The sequence below is a fragment of the Seriola dumerili genome, unplaced genomic scaffold, assembly GCF_002260705.1.
Source record: "Seriola dumerili isolate Sdu_G_001 unplaced genomic scaffold, Sdu_1.0 BDQW01000052.1, whole genome shotgun sequence".
NCBI lineage: Eukaryota > Metazoa > Chordata > Actinopteri > Carangiformes > Carangidae > Seriola > Seriola dumerili.
In genome coordinates, this window is record NW_019174307.1 from 522849 (window position 1) to 547901 (window position 25053).

The 25053-nt window shown below is 40.2% G+C and overlaps 1 protein-coding gene across 2 annotated transcripts in view; it reads left to right on the forward strand.

Moving 5' to 3' along the window:
* Positions 1 to 25053, forward strand: part of dpp10 (dipeptidyl peptidase like 10) — a 236935-nt gene that overhangs the window by 185496 nt on the left and 26386 nt on the right. For both annotated transcript variants that reach the window (XM_022740268.1, XM_022740269.1), the window contains exons 6-12: positions 7889 to 7941; positions 9663 to 9744; positions 14190 to 14310; positions 15808 to 15962; positions 17794 to 17891; positions 18839 to 18962; positions 21760 to 21798. In XM_022740268.1, the coding sequence (XP_022595989.1) occupies positions 7889 to 7941; positions 9663 to 9744; positions 14190 to 14310; positions 15808 to 15962; positions 17794 to 17891; positions 18839 to 18962; positions 21760 to 21798 (672 nt within the window). The remainder of the gene's footprint in view (positions 1 to 7888; positions 7942 to 9662; positions 9745 to 14189; positions 14311 to 15807; positions 15963 to 17793; positions 17892 to 18838; positions 18963 to 21759; positions 21799 to 25053) is intronic.

The window sequence follows — 25053 nt, forward strand, 5'->3', positions numbered from 1 at the left end:
GATGAAAGAACAAAATGAGCTAAGTGGTGAGTGCGGGTGGGGAGTCACAGATGTAATGCAGAAAACAAAGGGTGGAAAAGAGGAGACAGAAACTATCTCTGCTGTTTCAGTTGAGCCCACCTGGTATTTTAGAAAATGAAGCAAATATCCCACTGATGCATAATTTTTATGGCGTGAAAACGACACCTGCATCCTGAAAAACCCCCATCTGTATTCTGTTTGTGTGTAAATACATTTCAAATGACTCTGTGTGAATGGCGGCTGCTGCGGTGAATGTTGATAGCGACTATTATATATCAACATTTCTCCAATCATGTCAACAAAATACAAACAGTGCGGCTTTGTGATTTTGTCGTTAAAGTACCACACCTGTGTTCCTAAGTGTGTCTCCAAAAGCCTCTGGATAAGTACAGGATATTCAGAAACACAAAGTCAGAAACACTGCTTTTCTATTCAGGAAACGCTTCTATTAAAAAGCATCTGCCATCCAAATCTGATACAGCTGCTCATTGAGCCAAAGTATGGAGGCAAAATATACTATGAGATGATAGAAATGTCTCTTTCAGAGATTATTCATGTTGACTGCATCTATCACTTTAATATCTCTGGTTGTGTGAGGCCTTTGCAGGCACTGTTGCAAATCAATAAGCAGGACAGGTTTATCTGACTTTGGGATTTAGGGGATTTTGCATCAGTGTGATGGAACAACATGAACTGTTGGGTATTTTTTTATAATCCATGTAATATATAATATAATACTATGATATTATTTGCAGGTAAAACTGAAAGTGTTAGTAAATGTGAGCAGTTGTGGCTCAGGAGGTAGAGCGAGTTGTTCCCTAACCAAAAGGTCGGTGGTTCGATCCCCGGCTCCTCCAGTCCACATATCGACGTGTCCTTGGGCAAAATGTTCAACCCCAAATTGCCCTTGATGGCTGTTCCATCAGTGTATGAGTGAATTTATGAATGTGGCTTTGAGTGGTCTCTGAGAATAGAAAAGTGCTATATGAGTTTAGTCCATTTATTTAATTATCCCTCAGTAAAAAATAAATAAATAAATAAAACCTTGAGTGCAGGATGTGTATTGTAGGAAGGCTGCGCTAATCATAAAGAACAGTAATGTTAACAGCATTGTTTTGACACGTGCCCATGCTGTGACTCTCTCAAAGGGCCATGAATGTGCTTCAGACTGGCAGCTGCTCATGGCTGATTAGCTCTGACCACCAGCTCTACATCGTTAGCCGTGCTACAGTTAGAGGTGGTCAGTCAGTGTCCCTTCGTGTCCCCTGACCCCCCCCATGTCACAAACTACGAGTCCATGAGGCCACGTCTACAGTCGAGCAGAATCTGTGGATGTAGTTACTCTTTAATCCAAATACTTCCCTCTTCTAACAAGAGTTTTTGTTTACTGATGGTCTGAAAGCTTGTGTTTCTTGCCCCTTTGGACCTGTTTTTATTAAAGGTCCCATATTTTCCTCTTCTTCTGTGTTTTATTTGAAGTGTTGATCCATAAGAAGATATTTTTGTGGAATCCAAAACCATCTCAATGTAGCTTACATCTCCTCTCTCAGGCTTCTCTCTGGAGCTCTAGTAACGACAGGTCAGGAGCCAATCAGGAGAGAGGAGGCTCTGAGCTTCTCTTCTGGTTGGCTGACTGTTTTCTGAGTGATCAAATAAAAATATAGCAGATTTCAGGTAAACACTCAGAGAAACCAAGTCAGACAAGATTGGACAGTGCGTCCGGGTGGGCGGGGCTTTGGGGCATGGCTGAAGGCGGTAACCGATTGAAACACTGGTCAAAGCTACAAAAATAAAGTTTCCTAGATTTCCTTTAAGATTGCTGTTGAAAGTTTCAAGGAAATTGCCTAAATGTTTATGTGTTTTGATTTTTGTTTATGTGATTAATCTATGGAGGATTTTTTTTTTTTTTTTTTTTTTCTAGAATAATCCTTTAGTTAAATCAAAGAAGTTGCAGCCTTTTGAAGTTTAAGATTTTGATCTTTGAGAATAACCCTTGCCGTGCAGATGAAATATTTCGAGATCTCTCACAACCAGACTGATGGTGTGTTTTTTGCAAAGTCTCCAAACAGGCCTTTCATCATGGGAAGTTAGTGCAGTGTCACAAACATGAAGGTGAAAAAGTTCAATAACCAAAGCTTCATACCTGTAAGTGCACCTAGATGCAGTGTTGCTGTGGCAACTGCATAGTTTCAGGATGCTGTACAATGTCAACAGCACATATATTAAAGTCTAGAGTTTCTTTGGTAGCCATTTGGCTGACATGTTGACCGCCGCACGGATCCATCCAGGGAGCTGCTGCCACTTGGCGATCGATTCTGTCCTGGTTTATAAGTGGACTGATGCTGAGAGCGAGAGGAGGAGACCCGGTTACACTTCTTCTGTGGTGACACTCCTGAGACACTCTCTAAGTATCTGTGCTGTTTTTCTCTCTTTTTTCTTTCTGTGCTGCACAGAAGATCTTATAGTCCTATGTTGTACGATGATTCCACCTGGGACTGTGCATACTGTTACGTTGTTGTCTATAGAGAACTGAAGTGAAAGCAGAACTTTGGGTTCTGTTCCAGAGGACATATACTTTTAAGAAGAAAGTTTAACAATGGTAATTTATTTTGAAATTATATAATATTATTCACTGATGATGAAGCAATTCCCTCATAGCAAAATGTAAGAAATAGCTATTTAGATATAACTCTAGAACTATATTTTGACTGTAGATCTTGTTCCATGTCATTTTCAGATCTTGTACCTCTTCCCACAAGCCCCAGGGATATCAACAACTTTACAAACTAACTTACCTTTTTGTAAAGACAATCCTAAAGCAGAGAAAAGAATGAGGAAGAATAAAGCAGAGCCAATCTCAACATCTCTTGAGCTGTAGCTCTAAATGCTAACACATTAATCATTCTTCAACTTTGCTAAAATCATCAACTGTTCAATTGTCAAAGTGCCATAGAAGATAATCCTTCTTCTAATATAGATAGTGAACCCCATGTTTAACAGTTTCAGAAAGTACCTCAGTGAAAGATAAAGTAACTTACTGCTTTTTGTAGTTTATAAAATTACTGGAAGCTTGTGGCCAGAAGTTGATGTCAGGTGTTCCTCTCAAAATCATTTTGTTATTGTTCATGACAACTGGCACAACTGGAGTGTCAGAATAACTTAATTTCTAAAACAATTCATATGAACCAATGTGGTAAATCATAAATAAGCTATCGTATTTGCTAGCTAGCAAGTTCGACAGCTGGACTACCCAAAACCAAAGAGCCCAACTCTACAAAACTGAGACAATTCAAGGACAATTGAAAGAACATCTTGAGACTGGATTTGTGACCATAATTGAAGTACTACAACCATGATGTGAGTCAGTGGAAGAGGATGGGAAGAACTGAAAAATAAAAAAACCTTTTGTAACATTTAAAAAGAAGGACTTTTATTACTATTTATCAGGATAGTAACTAAAACATGATTGTCATTCAGTTCCAATCAGTTTTACTTAATTTAATAACCTTTCCATATCTAATGGTGTTAGATTTTCATTTACAGGTTGTATGTTAATTACTCAGCTACTCAAACTTATAGTGTTTTTGTCTTATCACCCAAGAAAAGGTGATAACAGATCAAAATCAAAGCTGAAGTTTGAGATATTTTAACTTAGCAGGCAAATGTTGAAAGCTAGTACTAATAAGATAAAGGATTCCAAAGGATTTGGATTTGATTAAATGCTATAAAACAATAAGCCTCATCATATTATCAGAGGTGGTCACAATGCGTGTCTAAGGATTAACCTTGTTATATATATATTTATATTGCTCCCATACTTTTAGTTTTGGACATTATATTCATCTTCGCAGCCACTGTTGTGTGAGAGTGTTGAAAATGTCACAATCTTTTTTGTTTTATCATCAAGCCTGCGACAAAGGTCACCGTACCAATATCAGCCCTGTACCTAATTTAATGGAGTGTCGGTGGCTCAGTGGGGCGTGTGCAGGGTTTGTCTATATTTCATGGCAGAAAATTAGGAACTTTCAACATGTCAAAGTTTGAGAAATGCGTCAAAAGCACCTTGGGGAATCAGTTTCTACTCCCAGGCATAGTTCTCCACAACACAGAGAGATATTTGTTATAACGCCTCCAAATTTATATCGAGCACTCTCAACCCCCCTGTGTCAACTGCAGTGCATTCAGTATGTGCATACTCTGCATAAAGTCGATATGAGTCACTTGGAGCTTGGTGAATCCTCTTCTTCTCTCTAAACAGCAATTTACTTTTGGTATGAACAAGAGTCTGTATTATTGATGTTCCACCTTATTGCGATGGGCTGTGCATGGGTGCTTAGGCTGGAATCCAAAGCCTCATTGTTGTCTTTGTATAATGTCTTTCTAACTGCCATAAGCCTCATTAACCGTTTTGTTTCTTCAAATGCGCTTTGGAGAAAATGATAGTGATATACTCTGCAAGGGTTAGATTTCATTCACACTGGCACATAAACCTGGTATCGTGCAGAATACTTCACATTTATGGGAGAGGCAGCATACTGTAGTTACTCCTGCAACACCTAAACCTGCACTAACTGATTTTTTGGGCATCTTGTTGGCAATGGAAACAAGCTGTTAACACAACAGTCAGAGCTTATGGCCTTTTAAGTTGATATGGTGAAACTATTAGCAAGCAGTTACTTGTTTGCACATTCAGCAGACAGAGCAGAATTTGAATTTTTGTTTTTCACTTGGCAAATGTAAGTCCAATATTAACTTTCCTTTTAGTTGTGTTTGGATTTCCACTTACCTCTGAGGGAAACAAACAAGATGGTGTGGTCATGTCGTGGTGGCGGCAGGACAAGCAAAGTAGACCAGACATCCTTCTCCCCAGCAATGTTTCCCAGCTCCTCCTGGGGGATCCTGAGGCGTTCCCAGGCCAGATGAGATGTATGATCTCTCCAGTGGGTTCTGGGTCTACCACGAGGCCTCCTACCAGGTGGATGTGTCTGGAAAGCCTCCAATGGGAGGCACCCAGGAGGCATCCTAACCAGATGCCTGAACCACCGCAACTGTCTCCTCTCAACGTGAAGGAGCAGCAGCTCTACTCAAAGCTCCCTCCGGATGTCAGAGTCTGTCTTGATATCCAACGACTCGCACTTGTAGCGTTAATTTAGAATTTGCTCTCGTTGAAAGGGGGCACCAGTCCTCAGGGAGGACAACAATGAATTATTTCATTGATTAATGTGATCAATCTCATATCGGAAGCCATGACTTCTCGATTCAATGGATCTCCGGTCTCTCCGTCAAAAGAATACAACAGGACAACGACTGGGTGCAAATAAAGGAGTTTATTAACTGAACTACTATCTACAGAGTAAATGCAAGGTGTAATAATCATAAAGATGAAAATAATAATGAAAACTGTTGCCTGGTGTCCATTGGTTGATCCTCTGGAGCTGACCCTTTGACCCTTGGGCTTGTTGGGATCTCTGTGACATGCTAAAAGCATGGTCTGTTTGTGAGAGAAGGGTCCTTTGTCTCTGTTTCCTATCAATTTGATAGTTTGATGGTGGGAAGAGTCGCAAAGTGTCAATTGTGGATCCGTAACTCTGCATGTCCTTACAATGAACTTCTTTAATGGCTTGTGACTGATGCCAGGCCAGGTATGTCCGCTACACACTCTACAGTGAAGAGGTTGTGGGACAACGACCTCGCTCTCAACCCAAAGAAAACAAAGGAGCTAATCTTGAAGAGGTGAAGGAAAAACAACGGCCACCATTCCCTCAGCATCGATGCAGAGAGAGCGGAGGCTGCTCAGAGCTTCTGCTTCCTTCTCCACATCAGCCGTGACCTTTCATGGATCGCCATGATCAAGAAAGATCTGCAGAGGCTTCACCTCCTGAGGAGCTGGAAGAAAGCACAAATCCCACACCAGCTGTTGATAATCTTCCATAGATGTACCATTGAGTCCATTACAAGGGCATCACTACATCACTACATAGCACCCTTGCTGCACGTCTGAGAACAGGAAGGCCCATTAAAGCAGCACAGAGGATAACCGGCTCACAAATCCCTACTTTAGAAGGAATCCACACAATTCACTGCAGTTGAAAAACCGTAAAAATCTGTGGATATGACCCCCTGATCCTCCACAACCCTGCATGCCCGCACTTCTCAGCTGAAAAACTGATCTGATGTCACACTGCTGGCTTTATATTAACATAACATGACTTAAATGACAATGACATGAGTGAAATGCACAGCATAATAACACAGAGCTAATGTTATATTCCAATTTATTACGATTGTAACTTCATGATTAATGTGTTTCCAACTTGTTTCACAAACCCAAACACACAGCTACAACAAAAAATGAATACTGTCAATAATAACATGATCACTACACTAAAAAGGAATATGATGAAATATAAATCTGGCTTCGCTGCTTCTGTTCCTGCAGTCTCCGCATACACAGTGAGCCTGACATAGTGGAGAATATCCTTCATAAGAAATGTGATAAGCTCTGTGAGTGTAAGACAGACAGCTGTAACCAAGTCCACCAATTTATTGAGGAAGTCAAGTCATGTTCCTGCCATTGTGTGCTGGGAAGCAAAGCGCGCCAGCAGGCATAACACACTTGTAAAAAGAAAAAGGGGAAAAAAGAAAAAGGCTTAGCCTCCGCAGGGACGGACAGCCTGAAAGAATGGGCCAAAATGAACTCCATCTCGGACAACACCTTCCAAGATGATGTAGAGCACTCGTAGCCTCTGGCTCGCCTCCCCGAGGTGTACCAGGGAGCACTCCAAGCTCTCATTTGTGCCATCCATTGGGGTGTGTAATACCTCTTGCTATAACATCCTTGATAAAAATGAAAAGGCGCTGATAGCTCTGGTTTTCTCTGTTTCTCCTTGGTGGGCTACACTTGCCTCTCTGTGGCTCGTATCCATCTGAGAAGATACATCTGTTTCTGTGCTTATCTTTGTGAGTGCACTGCTACATCATCCATTCATTAATCCACTAATATGGAGCCTACTGTGCATTTATGTCTACCATTATATGTCTGCATTATTATTTTTATAAAGAGTTGCACTCTGGTCTTCCTCACTCATGAACAATCAAACATCTCTCTAGATTAAAATGGCAGTGGAAGAAGGTATTAAACAATATTCTATCTATCTATCTATCTATCTATCTATCTATCTATCTATCTATCTATCTATTGTGCAGTTACCTGAAGCCCAAATTAGATTGAAGTGTACATTCCAAGGAGGACAGAGTATAAATAGCAACTAATCAGGTGCATCTGTGAGTCCTTTGTTTTAGCAGTGGTGAATTCTACAGTTGCATGTTGTGATATATTCCTCTGCTCCGTGTCAGAGCTGAATACATAAGTGTCACATCCATGATGAAATGCAAAAATGTGGCCCGTCCCTGTGCCTGATCACCCGCCACGGTCAGAGGTCTATTATCATGTCAGGCACAGCTTCTCCATGGGGAGGGGATGGGAGGGGGTCAGACAGCTTTACATGCACCCCTCTGTCACTTTGAATGCCTCTCTCTCTCTCTCTCTCTCTCTCTCTCTCTCTCTCTGTCTCCATCTCTCCCGAGCGTTCGGCGCAGAGGCACTGGACGATGATGGGTTTCTCAGATGGAATTAAAATGTCTCGTCCTACAGCTGTCACCCATGCAAATTGCATTGTCTACAGATTCTATCACAGAGAGCAGCCAGCAGTTTGCTTTGTCTGATGCCTTCCTCCTTCTCGGTTTTTGTCGTGATGTCATTATCTGTGGCTCTGCTGCTCCTCTCGTTAATGTTTCAGACAGTCATCTTTTTAACTCTCTCTCTCTCTCTCTCTCTCTTTTTTTCTCTGTGTTGATTTCGCTGCAGGTTTACCGTCACTCCTACATGGCCTCCTACAGCATCTACAACATTCATACACGGTGAGTGTGTGTGTCTTCGTCCAGCAGTTGCTCTGAGACAACCTGTGTGGTAAAAGAAAAAAAACAACACGAAAATGTACTGCAGTGACATTATTAGTAAGAACTGAGTGTGACAAACTTAGTGTTTCATTATCTAGTAACATGTTGTGACATGCATGAAGGAAAAGGCAGGTGTTTCTCTTGTTGTCTGCCTGGCGGACCCAAGCTGCGGCCTGAGGGCCCCTCGTGTTCGGGGACAGGACTACATTTGAAGACGTTATTTAAATTTGGCGGTGCTGTTGAAAAAAAGGATTCTCCTGATGTCTTCCAGCAGTAAACAGCTGATTGAGGACAGTCAAAATGGACTGGAGAACACTAATTGATTCAAAGCCTTCAACAATGCAAATAGACAACACTGCTGTGTTTTCACCAGAGTCAAAAATACACAAAGCTGAAATACGCAGTCAACCTAGAATAGGTGTACAGTTGTCACTGGATAAGTGGCAGAGCAGGATTTCCAATCTGTTGGACAATGGATCCAAGAGGAGGAGGAGTCACAGTCGAGTGCCTCCAACAACTCCTCCAACCTGAACAACCATAAAGGTTATTTGGTCCAACCCGGTGATACCACCCATGAAAAGTTCATGTGTAGTTGAGATAAAAGTTGGAGACCATCAGTTGATCAGCTAGTCTGTAGGGTTCTGCTGGATCTCTGGATCAGTCACAGACATCCTGCCTCTCTCGTTAGTCATGGGGCCCAGCAGGGTTCCCATCACTAATCAGGGAGGATGAAAGCTTGATACAGTTGATGGGATTTTCGCCTTTTCTAACATGAGTGTTATTCTATGAAGTTATGTGATTAATTCTTCAGATACCGTGCTGTTTCAGAGCGCCACTCTGCTATTTTCTTTTTATCTCAGTTACCAGGCCGTGAGTCCGTTACCAACTTGTGCTCATTTGAATTTTTCACCTCCTTGTGGATTGAACCAAGAGAAACTGATGCATAACATGTGTTATAACAAAGGGAAAAACTGTTTTAACAACTTTTTTTTTTCCACATTGGTTTTAACTCAATAACTGCACTCCACTCCTGTATTAAAAGCCAGTGCTGTGTTTATATTACAGGCAGGGCTGAGTATCTTCAGTAGCCTACCGCTAGCTTGACTCTTAGCGATACTTTAACAAACAGGAAATGACAATAAACGTTACGGTATAAATGTTAGTTTTATTTTTAACCTCAGTCTCTTCACTCGCTCAAACGTGTACGTGTAAATAAACAGCCAATCACCGGCATTATTAAGCCGGGAACACACTGGATGCGGCGCGTGTGCATTGCTGCTGCTGCTGCTGCCTGCTGCTGCTGCTCTGGCTCTACATAAAGTTTGCAGGTTGTTGACAAAAAATGGCATTAAAATGTCTGTCTACACATGCAGCTGCTAAAATGGTTCAGAAATGTATTTATATCTTTTCATGTCTGTGTCATATTCATATTCAGCCTAGACACATACGACTATAATGGAAGGTGGCAGTTTTGTGTGATGTTGCTGGTATGATGTGAATATGACATCAACAGGTCTTTTCTCTGTCTGTTTTTCCTGGGAGAATAGTAGAGAAACAGACGAGACGCCGACGTGTTGCACAGCCACTGTATCCGCTCTGATCCGTTAACACATACAATGAAATGAAAACCAAGACCACCACCGGATGTTAGTGTTGACATCACTTGTTGTCTTTCCTTTCAGGGAGGTTTGGGAGCTGGATCCTCCTGAGGTGGTGAACTCAGTCCTGCAGTACGCTGCCTGGGGAGTGCAGGGCCAACAGCTGGTGAGAGCACAGTGACTAAAACACTTGATAACCTCACCCTGACTTTTAGCACCACCTCACTGCACCTGAATTAGCTTTAATGCATTTCAGGGTCAGTGAAAATGAAATAGTACACTTTTCTGTTTTATACATTTGGTTATTTGTGTCTGAAGCTCATCGTAATTTAGTTATTTTCAGAGAATAAGAGTTAGAGTTGTGTTATTAAATCGGTCAGCTCACAAAGATCATTAGCTTTTGCTCGGTTAGAGTCTCACAGCCTTTATCTGATGTCCAACAAAACCTGATTCAGAATTTCTACAGAAAGATAAAAGCCTGTATTTTAAAAGGCTCTGCCATTGTGGAGCCAACTAAATAAGAATTTATCTTCAGCTCCAGGCGCGTGGAGGACATTGTGCCACATGAACAGACACACCAAGTGTCATGGCACTTTTCTGTGTTGGTGTCTCTGTGCTTTTGCCTGTGTAGTTCAACTGTGGAGACACACACAAAAAAAAAAAACGAAAAACATTTGTCCTGTTCTGTGCTTTGTGTGGCTTCAGTGCCAGAATCCCCCTCTCTGTGCTCTTAATGTTCACTTCTTCATACCGTACCTTCATACCTTCCCTCATACCCTCTTATTTATCTACACTTGACACATTAGGAGGATTTTTTTTGTTGTTGTTGACAGCTAAAAAGGCTAAAGCCGAGTAAAGCTGCTTTGACCATATTTGCAAATTTCAATGTGGAACATTTAAGCATAAATCAAACGCGACTCCATTAGGAAGTCATTATAGTGATAAGAGAGCTAGACAGATGTGAAGGCTTTTTAGCTCTCGAGTGGCACACACAGTGTCATTAGCCAGAAGAGCATCTTTGGAAAGAACGACGTGTGTTTTGTGTGAGAGGCTGTAAGTGAGCCTGGTGATTCTGTGGGAATTTGTTAATTCTCGCTGGGAAGATGCCAGAAAGTCACATACAGATCATGAATTAGAGGTGTCTAATGATGATTTCTCCCAGTTTACACCTTTCTAATTATGTTTTAATTCTATTTATATCACATTTGATCCGCTTTGATCATTTGTGAATTATTCTGTGAAAAATCATTCTGGCTGTCTTCTAGTAGACTGCTCTTATCTTCTCAATCCACCTGTATTTTCAATCACCTTTAGTCAGAGGGATTTCACAAAGGTAATCACTATTAGCACTATTACCACAACATTGCAACTATCAGGAAATTTCAGCATGTGGTCTGCAATAGTCATGGCCACTCAGCGGGATGAAGCCAAAGGCCTCCAGGGGGTGAGCAGGAGAGTCAAAGGGGGAGGATGGGAATACTGCATGATGTGAATCTGAGTCAAATATTTTACACCTTTTTGTAGTTGATATCTTTAAGTGTGAATTACACTTCACAGGGGTCTCATTGTCTCTGATCTCAATTGTGAATAATTGTCCATAAATAATCTTAGAAATAATAAATAGATGATAATAATATAAATAATATTTAGAGGGTTCAGAACCGGCTCGAGAATCATCACATTTTTAAGCTTTCTTTTCTTCTGCAACTAATCCAGTGATATTTGTCTGTTTGTCTGTGGTTACATTGCAAACAGAAACTGCTAATTTGACATACTTTTAGTTGTATCAGTTTGCACAAATGTAAATAAATACAGGCTGAAAAAGTCTCAAAAAAGAATGTCAGTACCTCCCTGTAGCTGACATTGCAACAGCGCTGTTTAAGAGCTTTTTATGAGGTACTTCCCAAATAGGCCTACGTACATGTATCACCCTGTTTCCATCACCTGGATGAGCTAAATGTTTTTTTTGATTTTCACACAAAACATTTCACACTGACCTTATATAAAAAAAAAGTAAGATGATAATCAGCCCTTCATGCAGAAAGAACACAGAGATCCACTTTAAAATCGGTGAGTTGATCCCATGAACTAGTATTCTCTGTTCCCTCGTTAAAGTGAACATGGGTAATGTAGTTCTTTCTGATAAACACGGCCGTCATTTGTGACTGCTGTATAAGCTCAAAATTAGGTTTAGAAAGATGTGTTAATGCGGAAAAGTTGGGACCTGCAGAGAAACATTTCGGTGACTGCCACATACTCCGCGTCTTCTTCAGCCAGTGCGACTCACCTGAAACCACTTCACACGCTCATCAAAAACACTGAGAGAAAACCTGCATCATGGAGATAAATACAGTGTTCATAGGTTTTAAATGTAGACTGCGTGATCTCGTTAGCCATGTAAATGTCTTAAGTTGATTAATGAATATCAGAGCGAGCTCCGGTGTGCCCCTGCCCCCACCTGTCCATTCTCTGGAGATGTGCTGCAGTGCCCCTCTCTACACTGGTTGTGTTAACAGCTGCTGCAGCTTTAAGCCTCTCAAACTGTCTTTTGTTTGTTGTCCCAAAGAACAATATATGTATCAAAGTTCATTAAGGGGATTTCGCTCACCATTTATGGCAACTAACTGTCCACATGCACAAACCTTCAAGCTGATTGTATTTGTATAAAGGGATGAATTGCATGAAGGTGTGCATGCACTCACAATGATCATTTTTTTTATTGTAAGTGAATTTTTGTATGGACCCTACACACATTTTATATTAAGCCTACGGTGCTGGAAATACACTTAATCTGTATCAGTCTGAATCTAAAAACTGCACTGTTATCGAATAATGTCTTCAGAAGCAAACAATAGGCTATAAGTTACAATGTTTTGATTCTTACCATGCTGTTGGTTATAGTCTTTTCATTTGGTTTGTTGACATTTATAAAATATAGAACAACCCCGGTGTTCAGCTCTCAGATTCCCACATTAGCTTCAGCAGACGCTGATTCAGAAATGTTCAAATGTAACTGGGAAGGAACGACTTTCAATTCACAAAACTATTTATGTAAAGAACTATTTGATACTGTTTTTATTTAAAATAATGTCATCCAGAGGAAACGCAATGAATCTCAACAACAGTCTTTGTGGTGGTAACGTATGAAAACAACTGTTTACATTAAGGCTCTCTGATTTTTCCTTTTTTCCTGTGCTGAGATCTCCAAGACATTCTCAGCTTCTATAATTTGATCAAACCTGTAGAGAATAAAACTTGAAATGCTCCACAGTTTAGAACTTCCTTCTTGCAGACGGTGCATTTGAAGTGTGTCTGCTGTTAAATCATAATTTCTCTGAACCTTTTAACCCAGGCCCAGAGTGCCCTCTGGACTGATGATATCTTGATGCCTTGCAGTCAGACAGCAGAAGGCCCTGCTGACTGTGAGGTTGTGTCAGTGCAGGGAGAGGCCCCTCTGCTAATGAATTTTTATTTAAGATCACATCAGGCCACATATTTCTGGCTGAGGACAGATTCTGTTTCCATCTGAGACGGACTGTGTAACTTTAAGAGAGTCTCTAGTGTTTGTTTGATGTGTCAAATAAGTTCAACATTGTTTTTCTTTTACAGGGAAATGTAGGCAGCTCTGCACATATAGTGGACAGTACTGCTGCTCTCTACTTCCTCTCTTGTTGCTGGGCTTTGAGAACTCTGTAAAGTTTTCATGGACAAATATTGGATCACTGTTTTATGTCACTCAAAGAAGGAAGTTGCAAAGGAAAATGTAGGTAGCACTTCTTGTGTGCTGGGTACTACAATCAATACAAAAGACCTCCTTTCTGTTTTGTTCCAAACACCTACAACATTCAAAATCAAAGAAGGAAAGATGTTCCTTATGAGTGAGAATCATCACGTTTTCAAGTTTCCTTCAGTGTTAAAGTCTCTGGGTACACTGCCATCAGGAACTGCTAATAGCTAATTCAACTAATTTGTTGTCCGTTCTCCAAAATGTAGACAAACATAGGGTATAAAAACAGGGCTCAAGTTTAGCCAACACCTAACTGACTCCATTACACTTCGTGCTTACATGGCAGGGAAAAAAATGCATAATGGGAGCTGTAGTTGCAACAATTCATCAAGATTATCCCTCTAAACAGGCTCAGATGTGCCATCAACATGGTCCTCCACTCTTCTCTCTCCACTCTCACCATTCATATACAGCTGTTTACTGTGTGATGAAAATCTGCGGACATAAAAATCAAAACAGTTATAAATGAAAGAGGAGATTGGTGCATTCAGAGCGGTGCAGTTTATTTGAAAACTCCTGATGTAGATGATTCTGGTTTTGGGACTTTAAGTGGTGTAACAGGTTTACTTCCACTAATACACTTTACACTACATTGGAGTTAATCACTTGATGGCTTTCCGACAACGCCGTGCACCTTTTAATCCTAAAGGAATACTTTGGATGCCTGAGCAGATACTGTGTGTATTTAATATCATAATGGTTAATCCAGTGGCTGTGCAAAGCCCAAAATCTGAATCTGACTTTACAGCCATGTGCACCATTTCTGTGCTCCTTACCCGTACCATGTAAGATTTCTGTTGTGACTGTGTGCTTTGTCTCTACAGATCTACATATTTGAAAACAACATCTACTACCAATCTGATGTCAAGAGTAACTCCCTTAGGCTAACGTCCTCAGGGAAGGAGGGGGTCATCTTCAATGGAATTGCTGACTGGCTCTATGAAGGTACATATCAGCAACCAAAGCGTGCACTTTAAACCTTTTCCTGGTGGCTATTCGAAGAAACCGAGACAAACAGCTAATGACTTGTTGAGAAACTGGCTCAGCCACAGTGGATTTTAAACACCGCTGAGGTACAAATAATGATAATATCTAACCATATTTTCAAAGTGTTAACACACTGTCTCATTAAACTGAAAATGCCTGTGTTTAGAAGCATTACCTTAGAAAAGACAGTAATTAAATATTCATGTTTGTTCCAGTACATATCTAGATCTCCCACTGGGTGAAGGCGTTTTATGTGCTTTAAAAGAACACACACTACATACACTCAGGCACTTCGGCCCTTCTCTCTGGAGAGGCGAAGATTATGTAAATCTTTAAATCTTAAAAAGACAAGCAACCGCAATAATCCTCACTGCAGTTTTGTCTTCTTTGTTCCCTTTTTGTTCTTAAATAAATTTGTTAAGTACAATAATTTAACAGTCAGTGATGGCTGACCCCAAATTAGAACGTCATATAATACCTCTTTTATTACAGCAGCTTTTTTCTCCACTTCAGTGTGTTTGGTTCTTCAGGACTTCAGGAAGAGAGCAACTGTGTTTAACCTTTAAGGATCAAATAAGACTGCATTTTCTATGACATAACTATTAGAGTACATCCAATGGGACATAGCCAGTGACCTGTGTTATTACCAAAGTAACACAGATCAGCATCATCAACTGAATATGAGTGTCATGTACAAGGTCAGTGGCAATCCTAGACTCTGTGGGGCCCCAGGTGCAGAAGCCCATCACAGCCAATTGAACAAACCAAGACGCCGCTGTATGGCAGACGCTACAGTTTACATATGTTGCCTAAATGCCTCACATGCAGATTTTTGGCAGAAGCTACAATTTAGAGATGTCCCCAAAACGCCTCACATGCAGTGAACTGTATAATGTCTTTATGAGAGTTTTAAGGAGGTTTGTGGTTTTTATTGCGAAATGTGTGAATATCAGGGGCCCTTTTTGCCCTTGGGGCCCCAAGCATTTATATCTTGTGTACGCCTCTGCACAAGATATAACTAAAGGCAGTTCAGAAAATTGACCTTTTCGCTGCTATCACACTGCGCAGATATTTCTGATGGTGTTAACACCATTTAACCTTTTTCTTTATTTCTTTACATCTTCTAGATTTAATATCGATAAGAGTTTGAAATACGAAGTAAAGCATAAAGTGTCAGGGTCCTAAGGTCAATGTACAGCTGGAGTGTACTCGGAGCTGCTATGAGTGGAATTTGAAAATGTCCAACTTTAGCCCCAGTGGCAAAAATACTAAAGTTGCAACAAATCTCTACACATAGTGGTTCAAAGTGCGTGTTGTCAGATATGTCGTGTTACTTTGTGTCATAAGACAGTGAAAATCTTGCTTTTTGATCCTTAAATTGCAAGATTGATCTCTGATCTGAAAATGTAAAAAAAAAAAGTACAGTTCATTCATTGTGTGTCTCCTTCCAAACAGAGGAGATCCTTCAGACCCACGTGGCACACTGGTGGTCACCTGATGGAGAGAGACTGGCCTTCCTGGTTCTCAACGACAGCCTGGTGCCCAACATGCCTTTACCTCGCTTCACTGGCATGACATACCCCAAAGGAAAGCAGTACCCATACCCCAAGGTGAGCAGCATTATTTAGAAACCATACCGTACATGTCACTGTGCAGTCTGGTCCTGCAGCAACTTAAGAACAACCTGTCTGTTTTGCTTTCTTTTAAAGAGGATGACGACAAAATAATTCTCACGTCTGTGCTTTTAGTACAGAGCTGCTGGAGTAAGAGAGTGGTTAGCCTAGCTGAGCATAAAGACTGGAGAGAGGGGAAAATAGCTAACCTGGCTAATCAGCCTAGCTGACTAACTTAACATGTTGTAACTCATCTGTACACACAGCAATGTTACAGTGACAGTTTGAGGCTAAGCACAGTCTGACTCCACCCTGTATATAAAGGAACTTGTTGTAAGTTTTTGCTACATAGCCAATGTTAGCATCATCAGCTGTTTACTAACCAGTCTAGAAGAAACGTTGTGAGATCAGCATCAAACAACATAAACGTATTATAACCTCTTGTTTTGTAAATACAACAATGGCTGAAGGTCTTGTCAGGACTTATAAGTAAACAGCTGTCAATGCTCACGTTAGCCATGTAGCAATAGCAAAACATACAAATAGCTTCTGTACTGCACAAACATGAGGTAGGTTTCTGTTTCCTCATCTCACTCTCAGAGAAAAAAACTAACTGTATATTCTCAGTGTTGAAGTTTATTTTAGATTGGTTTGTTACATTTATTTGTGAAGGACTTAGTTGATGTCATACAGAGAGAGGAGCTGTACCAGACTTAGCTACAGTCCTGGCTAAATCTTCAGTCCTGGGGCAGGTAAAAAAAGCGCTAATGTAACCAGGCTTTTCACAAAGGTTGTACTTTCCACACACTTTCCCTTTCTAAGTGTCATACAGGTGTATCATGGGGAAAGTTTAGTTTACTGTGAGAGTAATTTTGTTTACCCACTGTACAACCAACAAAACATAGAATATCTATCTGAAGCCAGTATGAAGTAATACCTGTTCCCCACAAAATGGATTCTCAAGTACTCTATTTGTGCTTTGATATTCTGGTTGTTTATTTTTCTTATTACCCCTATACTATATTGTAACAGCTTGATGTCGCAGTTTTACATTTTCAACCCAGTGTGAAAGCAGCATGCTAAATAAAAAAAAGAGGAAAAAAAAGTCTCTCAGAGTTCGTGTCGTGCCGCCACTATCCACCAAACATTCGGTCATACAGGGCGACTGCACACAGTCACAGTGGCAGGGAATTAATTACGCCACTTGAACTGAATGCCGTGCACCGCAGTGATCATACACATAACCCGGTTCTCACAAAGCGGCATCTTTGATTGAAAGCAGCACCTGTTGTTCTGTGTCCCGGTCTTTCTGTAGGACTCTCCCTGTGCATCATCACAAGTGTGTCTGGGAAGCACAGCAAATCAAAGTACTGTAGAGCGAGTCGTTGCGGTCAGAGCGGAAAAGAAAACGACTACATAGAATAAAAAATGAATCCTCAAGAATTCATTTATCATCACACAGCACTGATCTCAACAGATTCATAATGTCTGAGGGATGTTCTTTCTCTGGATTTGTAGGCAGAACAACATTCAAATGAGACTACAGACAGAATGCAAATGCCTGACTGTAATTTACAATTGCTTCAGTGAAGTGTTTCTGCATTGCATCATGTTTATGCATATGCATATTTGTCCAACTGTATGTGCATTTTAAAGGGCTTTTTTAAAGGGGCTGCTCTCCATTAATTATTCATTCCAAATGGCTCCATCATGGGGCAGCTCTTTTATAAGTCACACCGCCATTTTGGATAGAAGAATTTTTACAACTGCGGTCATGTGAGGCTTTTACAGCATGTCTAACATCTGCACTGTGTGGTTGTGCACACAGGCCGGCCAACCCAACCCGGCGGTGAAGCTCTATGTGGTGAATCTTTACGGGCCGACGCACACGCTGGAGCTCATGCCTCCAGAGACGCTCAAACTACGGTGAGAGGGGCTGCGTTTTCGTTTGTCAGATATTTCTTACATTTAAAACTTCAGATGGTAATTTTTTTTTATCCTTCACGACACACTTTGCATGTTTTAATTGGGAAATTCTGTGAACTGCAGCCGGCTGTGCCCCTGCATTGCAGTTATTCTAGCCGTATTTTCAGTGCAGTTCAGCTAAGAGCTAATATAATGAAGGATAAACAACATTTCCCACCATGCTTCTGGTGAGGTAAACCACCAAACGTTTTTTTTTATTGTTATTTCACAATGAATCCAACTGTATTTCTTATTTTAATATATTTTAGAGATCTCATTACACAAGTCTATACCTAGAACTCAATCTGAAAGATGTTAATAAATCTCCTGTAACTTCACAGATGAAAGTATAATCTATGTCAGCAGGACTTTTTCCTGCCACTACTGTCTCTTGGCACGACTTGTGCTGAGTTCTGCTGCAGAAAGAAATGGAAAATGTTCACTTTGTCTTAACATAGAAATTATGTTCTTTGTGTACGAAAAAAAAAAAAAAAAAGTCACAGCCATCTCTTGTGCCGTGAAAGGACTGGGCCAGAGGAGACACGGCAAGAGAAAAGCAACAGCTTGACATTGAAGTAATATGGTTTTTCAGGAACAGGAAAATGGGACTCAGGTTCAATTCCCAACTGCAAAAAAGCCTTTACACTGTCATTTTCAATGTCAGTAATTTGCCTTCTTTTAATATAACAAAGCCCAGTGCTTTAAATCCTCTTTTGACACTAACATGGAAGTAGTAACATGATTGTTTCATGGTAACATAACCATCACATCACATCTGTTCAAGATAATGCTCAGAAAAAGCATCTTAATGTGATATAAATAATTAGCATCTTCTAGGCTTCCGTAGTATCCATTCATAATTTTACAGAGCATGAAATAACCAGTGTGATTATAATGTTTTTTCATAGAGAACATTATGTGACCATGGTGAAGTGGATCAGCAAGACCAAGACATCTGTCAGGTGGTTGAACCGGGCCCAAAACATCTCCATCCTAACTGTGTGTGACACTACAACCGGAGCCTGCGTCACGGTGCGTGCGTGTGTGTGTGTGTGTGTGTGTGTTTGTGGGTGTGAGAGAGAGAGAGAGAAGTGTGTCCTTGGGTAGTAAACAAGAAAATTGAGAGAGCGTCTTTTGTTGTGTATTTTACTACTCACTTGAATACATAGAATTTTTCTTCCCTGTGTTCTGCAACATAACACTCCACAGTTACTTCAGCCAGTGCTGGTCAAACTCCAGTGAAGTGCTCTTTGTGAGGTTTATATTTGATCAAGCCTGGTTACAAATCTTTGGTTATTATTTCTGATTTGATTTCTTTTGTCATGTGTTTGTTCCCTGCGTTTGTTTTCTTTTACTTTTTCGTGAGCACCAGTTGTTTTGAGTCATTTCCCTCTTTATATCCGCCAAGTGTTTTGTTGTTGTGAAGAGGATCTAAGGAAGATTGGCAAAAATAGTGGCATCTATTATTCATGAAAGTAGAGGTACCTTGAGTTTTTTTTGGTGATGCTCTCATTAATCTTTGCAGCAGTTACGCAGATGAGTGTTATCAGCATTGCACAGGCACACAACTATTTTAGATATTGAGATACAAAACATTTCAAAAACACCAAAAGCATCATGATCAAACCTGAGGAAATGTGTTCGAGGTGATAGGAAAAAAATTAAAATGACTTAATATCATGTAAGAGATGATGACGGTATGAAAACCTCACCAATCAGAGTCTACAGGAGTTCAGTGAAATGATTGGACAGCACCTCATTAAATCTATGTAACATTTAAATACCGCATCACACCAGCTTTTAAAACTGTAAAACTTTGCTTCAAAATCAATCCCCTCTGTAGAATAGCTGTGATGGGATTTGCTGCCACAGTGGAGCTGTGTCTCGCTAGCTTGGAGAGCTTTCCCCCCTCTCTCAGTAACTATTGATTTAAATTGACTGTCCGCTAAGCTCCATCCTCCCTTTAGTTACTGCTGCCACGCCTGTTGAGCTTTTCATTCTCACACTGCACATATTTACAGTTTTCAGCAGTAAGATTTACCACTCCTTAATTTCACACAGAAATAAACAAACACAGTTTTCTCATTTCTACTCGGCGGCCACGGACTGATGCTGATTTCATCAGCTGTAGTAACAGACATGTAGTGTAAGATAATAACAGCTCTGTCAGACGGCTGAAAATTCAGTCTCTGACTTTACTGCTTCAAAACAACAACCCTGTATGAAAATATACAGTCCACATGTTGGCCACAAACATATTTATTATGTTTAAAGATGGAGGCTACGAAAGCCCTGAAAGGCAAGTAAAACATTTCTTTTTTGCCAGGATATTTTTTTTTTGTGTTAAACAACCCTTGAGAGACAAGTGAATTTGTTTTTTTCTCTTTTTTTTTTTTTAATCCTTTAAAATGTGTGAATTTTTTTCAAGGCCAATTTATATTAGTTTTTTTTTTTTTTTTTTTTTACATCTGCGAACACAGGTGAATGTGTTTTTTCTTCACCTGTGTTGTTTTTGTAATACTCATTTTGTCCTCAAGAGGCTGAGGTGCACCACTACCCCAGTCTAAACAGGAATAAAAGATTTCACACTTCCTTCTTAGAAACAACAAAACAAAACAATAAAACAAACAAACAAAAATATCTAAATCAAAAAAAACAAAATTTCATCTGTTGCTATGGAAGCATAATGTATTAACTTGAGAAAAAAATGCTCAGTTTTTGTGAATTAATGAGATCATTATCTCTAAGATTTTCTCATTATTCTAAGATATTATCTCATTAATTCAGAAGAACAGAGCTGCTTTTTTTTAATTCTTAACTGAATGCATCATGCTATGCAAGTGAATTTGAATGTATATTCACTTGCCTATCAGGGCTTCCGTACTAAAGCAAAATAAATAGCACGCATCTGCTGCAATTCATCATATGGAAGACGTGAATACGTGGCAGTGTCTTTTCTTGTATTGCAGTGTGGAGCTGGTCAGCTCTGGCATTAATTAGAGCACTTCTTGGATGGTTTGGATGCTGACGGTACAAAAACACGTTTGGACCAAACAACAAAGGTTGTATTTAGTCTTAATAAGTCCTATGTTTTTAAACAGTACGACACTTCACTTTGACGGGAGAAGAGGATTCGAGAGGTCGAGTTTGGCCAGAACTGTTGTGTCTGTTAAAACTACTAATTATTTGGCTGTGAGAAATCTTTGGTGAAATCGCAGCACATCTGCTGGAGCACAATCCGTCCATATTGTCTCTGTATTTGGATGACACAGAGCGGTGTTAACCCCGCAGTTGAACTGAGGGACTCAACAGGCTGCTCTCCAGTGCTGTGGCTCCTGATTTGGTGTGATTTGCAGGAACAAACACACCGCCCAAGCCAAGAGGCAGCTTAGCTCGGGCCTGGACTCAACATCCAGAATCCCCTGCCAAAACTCTGGCTCCCGCTCATGCATATTGGGTTGAAATGAGGCGCCCAGACCGTGAGTGGTATCCCCAGTGGTGTGTTAAAATAAACAGCAAAATAAGGAGTCCATTATGTGACAGATGATTCTGTCTGGAAAACATTTCACTGAAGTGTGAAAAATATGAAAAAAAAAAAAAAAAAAACAATATAACACTTTTCCACACATATTGCTGACATAATAGAAAACTCATTTTTAGACACAATGTGATTATACTGCATCTATAATTCTGTTCCATTGTTCACAGTTTTCAACCCTCTGTGTAGAAAAGCAGCACCAGAAAAGGAAAGGCTGTAAAAGATGAGAGGATTTTGATGGTTTTGGTGAATAAACACCAGACTGACATTTTCCTTTGACTCCTTTTTCAGAGACATGAAGAAAGCTCCGAGCTCTGGCTCTCCAAGCAGGTAAGGTTTCTCTGCGTTCCCTGCGGGTCTGTAGTAATATGCCTATAATTTCACTAAATGACACCTCTAACTCAGTATCTTCCAAATTGTGTGACAATTTTTCATCTCATCTCAGTGTATTTGTATGTTCAAACTCCTCAGTACTGTCTGCATCTTGAAGGAAGACTCTGTTCACCTGATCACACAAACACATGCTGAGCAGCAGTTAGAAGGACTCATGCGGTGGCGGACTTGCATGGTCTCAGGAATTTGTCTTTGCCGAGATATTCTTCTTCCGTAGGAAAGGGGGAGGGGCGGACCCACATGGCCCCGCCAGTAATCGCACAACACTATGGTCCAGTCGATCAAGGCACATAACAATCGATTTTCAGCTGCAGTTTTTTTTTTTGTCTCCAAATTTTTCAGCGGCCGACCAGGAAAACTCCCTGACACAGACTGTGTCAGAGGACGTCAGTAGAGTAGTCTGTCCTTCGATGTGGCTCAGGACACGTTCGTGTTCACACTGCTAAAAGAATGAGGTCACATGTGGTCCACACCACCTCTGAATGTCTTGGGTGCGTTCACACTGAACTTAGAGCTGACCACTTGTGATCGGATGTTAATTCCAGGTCTGAACTGGTTTGAACAGGTCTGAACTGGTCTGAATGGGGCCAGTCTCTTCAGCACATCATTTTCAGACTCTGAAACCATTGAAACCTCAGCCCTCCCTGCTGCTCCGCCACATGCTGGATTTAGAAGCAAAGAACAGAGTCTTCCTTTGGAGATACAGACAATATAGATATGTTGGGTATATGTGGCAGGTTGAAAATCAAAGATGCAGTCATTTAAATCAGTGTTTTTATTCAATTTATAGAACTAATCAAAAAAAAAATATGCAGAATTACAGCTCAAATTGAGCTTTTTATGGTGTTTTCACTGTAGTGAAGTATTTAAATAACCTTGACCTCACTGTACAGTTCAATTATTTAATAATCAGCCTCTTTGCACTAGTATTTTCAGGAGAGCTATGGACATACTGAGATCAAATAAAAGCTAGCAAGGCAGAAGCCAAACACTGTCGCTAGTTCCATTTAGATGTGATGAAATAATAATCTGAACTGTTACTGAGTTCAGAATGAGACACAGTCACTTTGGCTGTGTTTAGACGAGCGAGCGCAGTCTGCTCTCAGCTTCAGCTTGTTTTATTTACAGAGAGGGAGGCAGACGAGAGAAAGTTCCTGACAGGATTTGATCGTATAGCCCTGCAGCCGTACATGTTTGGCCGTAGCTGTGGGTAATTTAACCACTTGACAACCTTGGCACACAAAGCTGCTTGTATTTGTTAAGGTGGTAATCTGTGAGATGCTCATTTACCAACTGTGAGGTTGTGTCAGTGCAGAGAGAGAGCCTTTGCAAATGTATTTTTATGTAAGATCACCGCGTAAGACTTCGACAGATCTACAGCAATTTTCTTGAAAATGCCAAAGGCTCATTCTGTGTAAACTCTCTCCATCTGTGCTTGAGAATGTGTTTGAGCTACTGGCTGAGAGATATATTCAGTGTCGGTTACACAACTTTCAGCTTTAAATGTGAACTATTCAGTTAAGCACTGCCTCAATGCACAGCAGGAACGTCTGCTGATTTGGATGTGGTTAAAACATCTCATGAGGTTAAATAAGATTTCCGTCACTTTGCGACAGGTGATTTTTATTGGCAGTGATTTTCTCTGTGAAGTGTTCAGATGTTACTGGACACGAAGTAACAATACCAATAAGCAAAAATAAGTATAAGTCAAAGTCTTGTAAAAAAGTAAAAAGTAAAAGTCTTGATTTCAAAAATATTATCATCAAAATAAATTCAAACTATTTAAAGTAAAATTATTAAGTATGCAACCATAAAGGCTCATGTTAGTGTTAAATATTTAATTATTGGATTATTATTAGTTACATATCGGTCAGCATTTTCATGTAGTTTGTGGTCAAGATGGATTCAATTTTGATCTGTTTTTTGGTAATTACATGTATTATTTACATGTTCACTAGTGGTTATCAAAATATTGATTTGGATAGAAACTAGTAGCTATAACTGCCAAATACATGTAGTGAAATAAATCTATATTTGCCTCTGAAATGTGGTGGAGTAGTGTATAAAGTAACAGAAAATCAGTGGTGGAAGAAGGTTCTTTCATTTAAGTAAAAGTAGCTGCACATACAAATAGTGTGTTACATGTAGAAGTCCTGATTTCAGAAGCATTAACAGCAAAATGTGTTTAAAGTGTCAAAAGTAAAAGTACTAACCCCTGTCAGAGTTATATTATTACGTTGTTGTAACGCTGTTTATTGAACCATGACTTTCACCACTTTTAGTGAACGGTGAACTGAACGAATCAGTTTACAAATGATGAACGTGATCGTGAGCAGGCGCTGCTCACGTTTTACGACAGTTTTACGGCACGCCACATGACGTCTCCATAGATACGGCCCAGCATTGGCGGCGTTAGTGGTCCAGACGGTAGAGGCGCATCTACTACTGCTGAAGCCAGTTTGTTTGAGCATTTGAAGCAGTTTTATGAACAAACAAGTGAAGACTCAGACGGATTATATTTATATACGAATTTTAAATGTAACTCATGTCTGTGATTCTTCAGTGGTGTACAATAATTCAGAGTGAGTAAGTGTACTTTTTTATTTTTCCATTACTGCACAGAATTAAAGTACTTGAGTACATTTGTAGGCACCCATGACATTAGTAAGTACATTACATATTTAGTTGATTTTTGAAATGAAAGGAATTAAATCCAACACCTGCAGCAAACGAACATTAACGAGCATGAAAGTACGTCAGTTGTATTCTACTTGGTAACATCATTACCAGCCTTTTTGAATCTTTAGATCTTGTGAGGCAGGTCAAGGATTAGGTCATCAGATAAGAAATCTGATGACAAATCCGGAGCGGGTAAATCCTCAGACTCTTGAACCTTGTGTTAACAAACAACATGGCCTCTTCAAGAAACTGACTGAGGAAGTAAAGTGAAGCTAATTGATGCCGACACAGCAGGGAAGGCCTATAAAAAGATATCAAAGTGCTTCCAGCTTGCAGTTTCCATTGTCTGAAATGTCATTTATAAATTGTACTTAAGGCAAATTGTGGAAGTCAAGACAACATATGGAAGACCAAGAAAACCTGCAGAGGAAACAGCTGGGCAGAAAGCCGAAGCAAAACACCCATATGAAGGATTAGCTGACACGGGAGTGGTGGCCGACAACTTCACCGGGC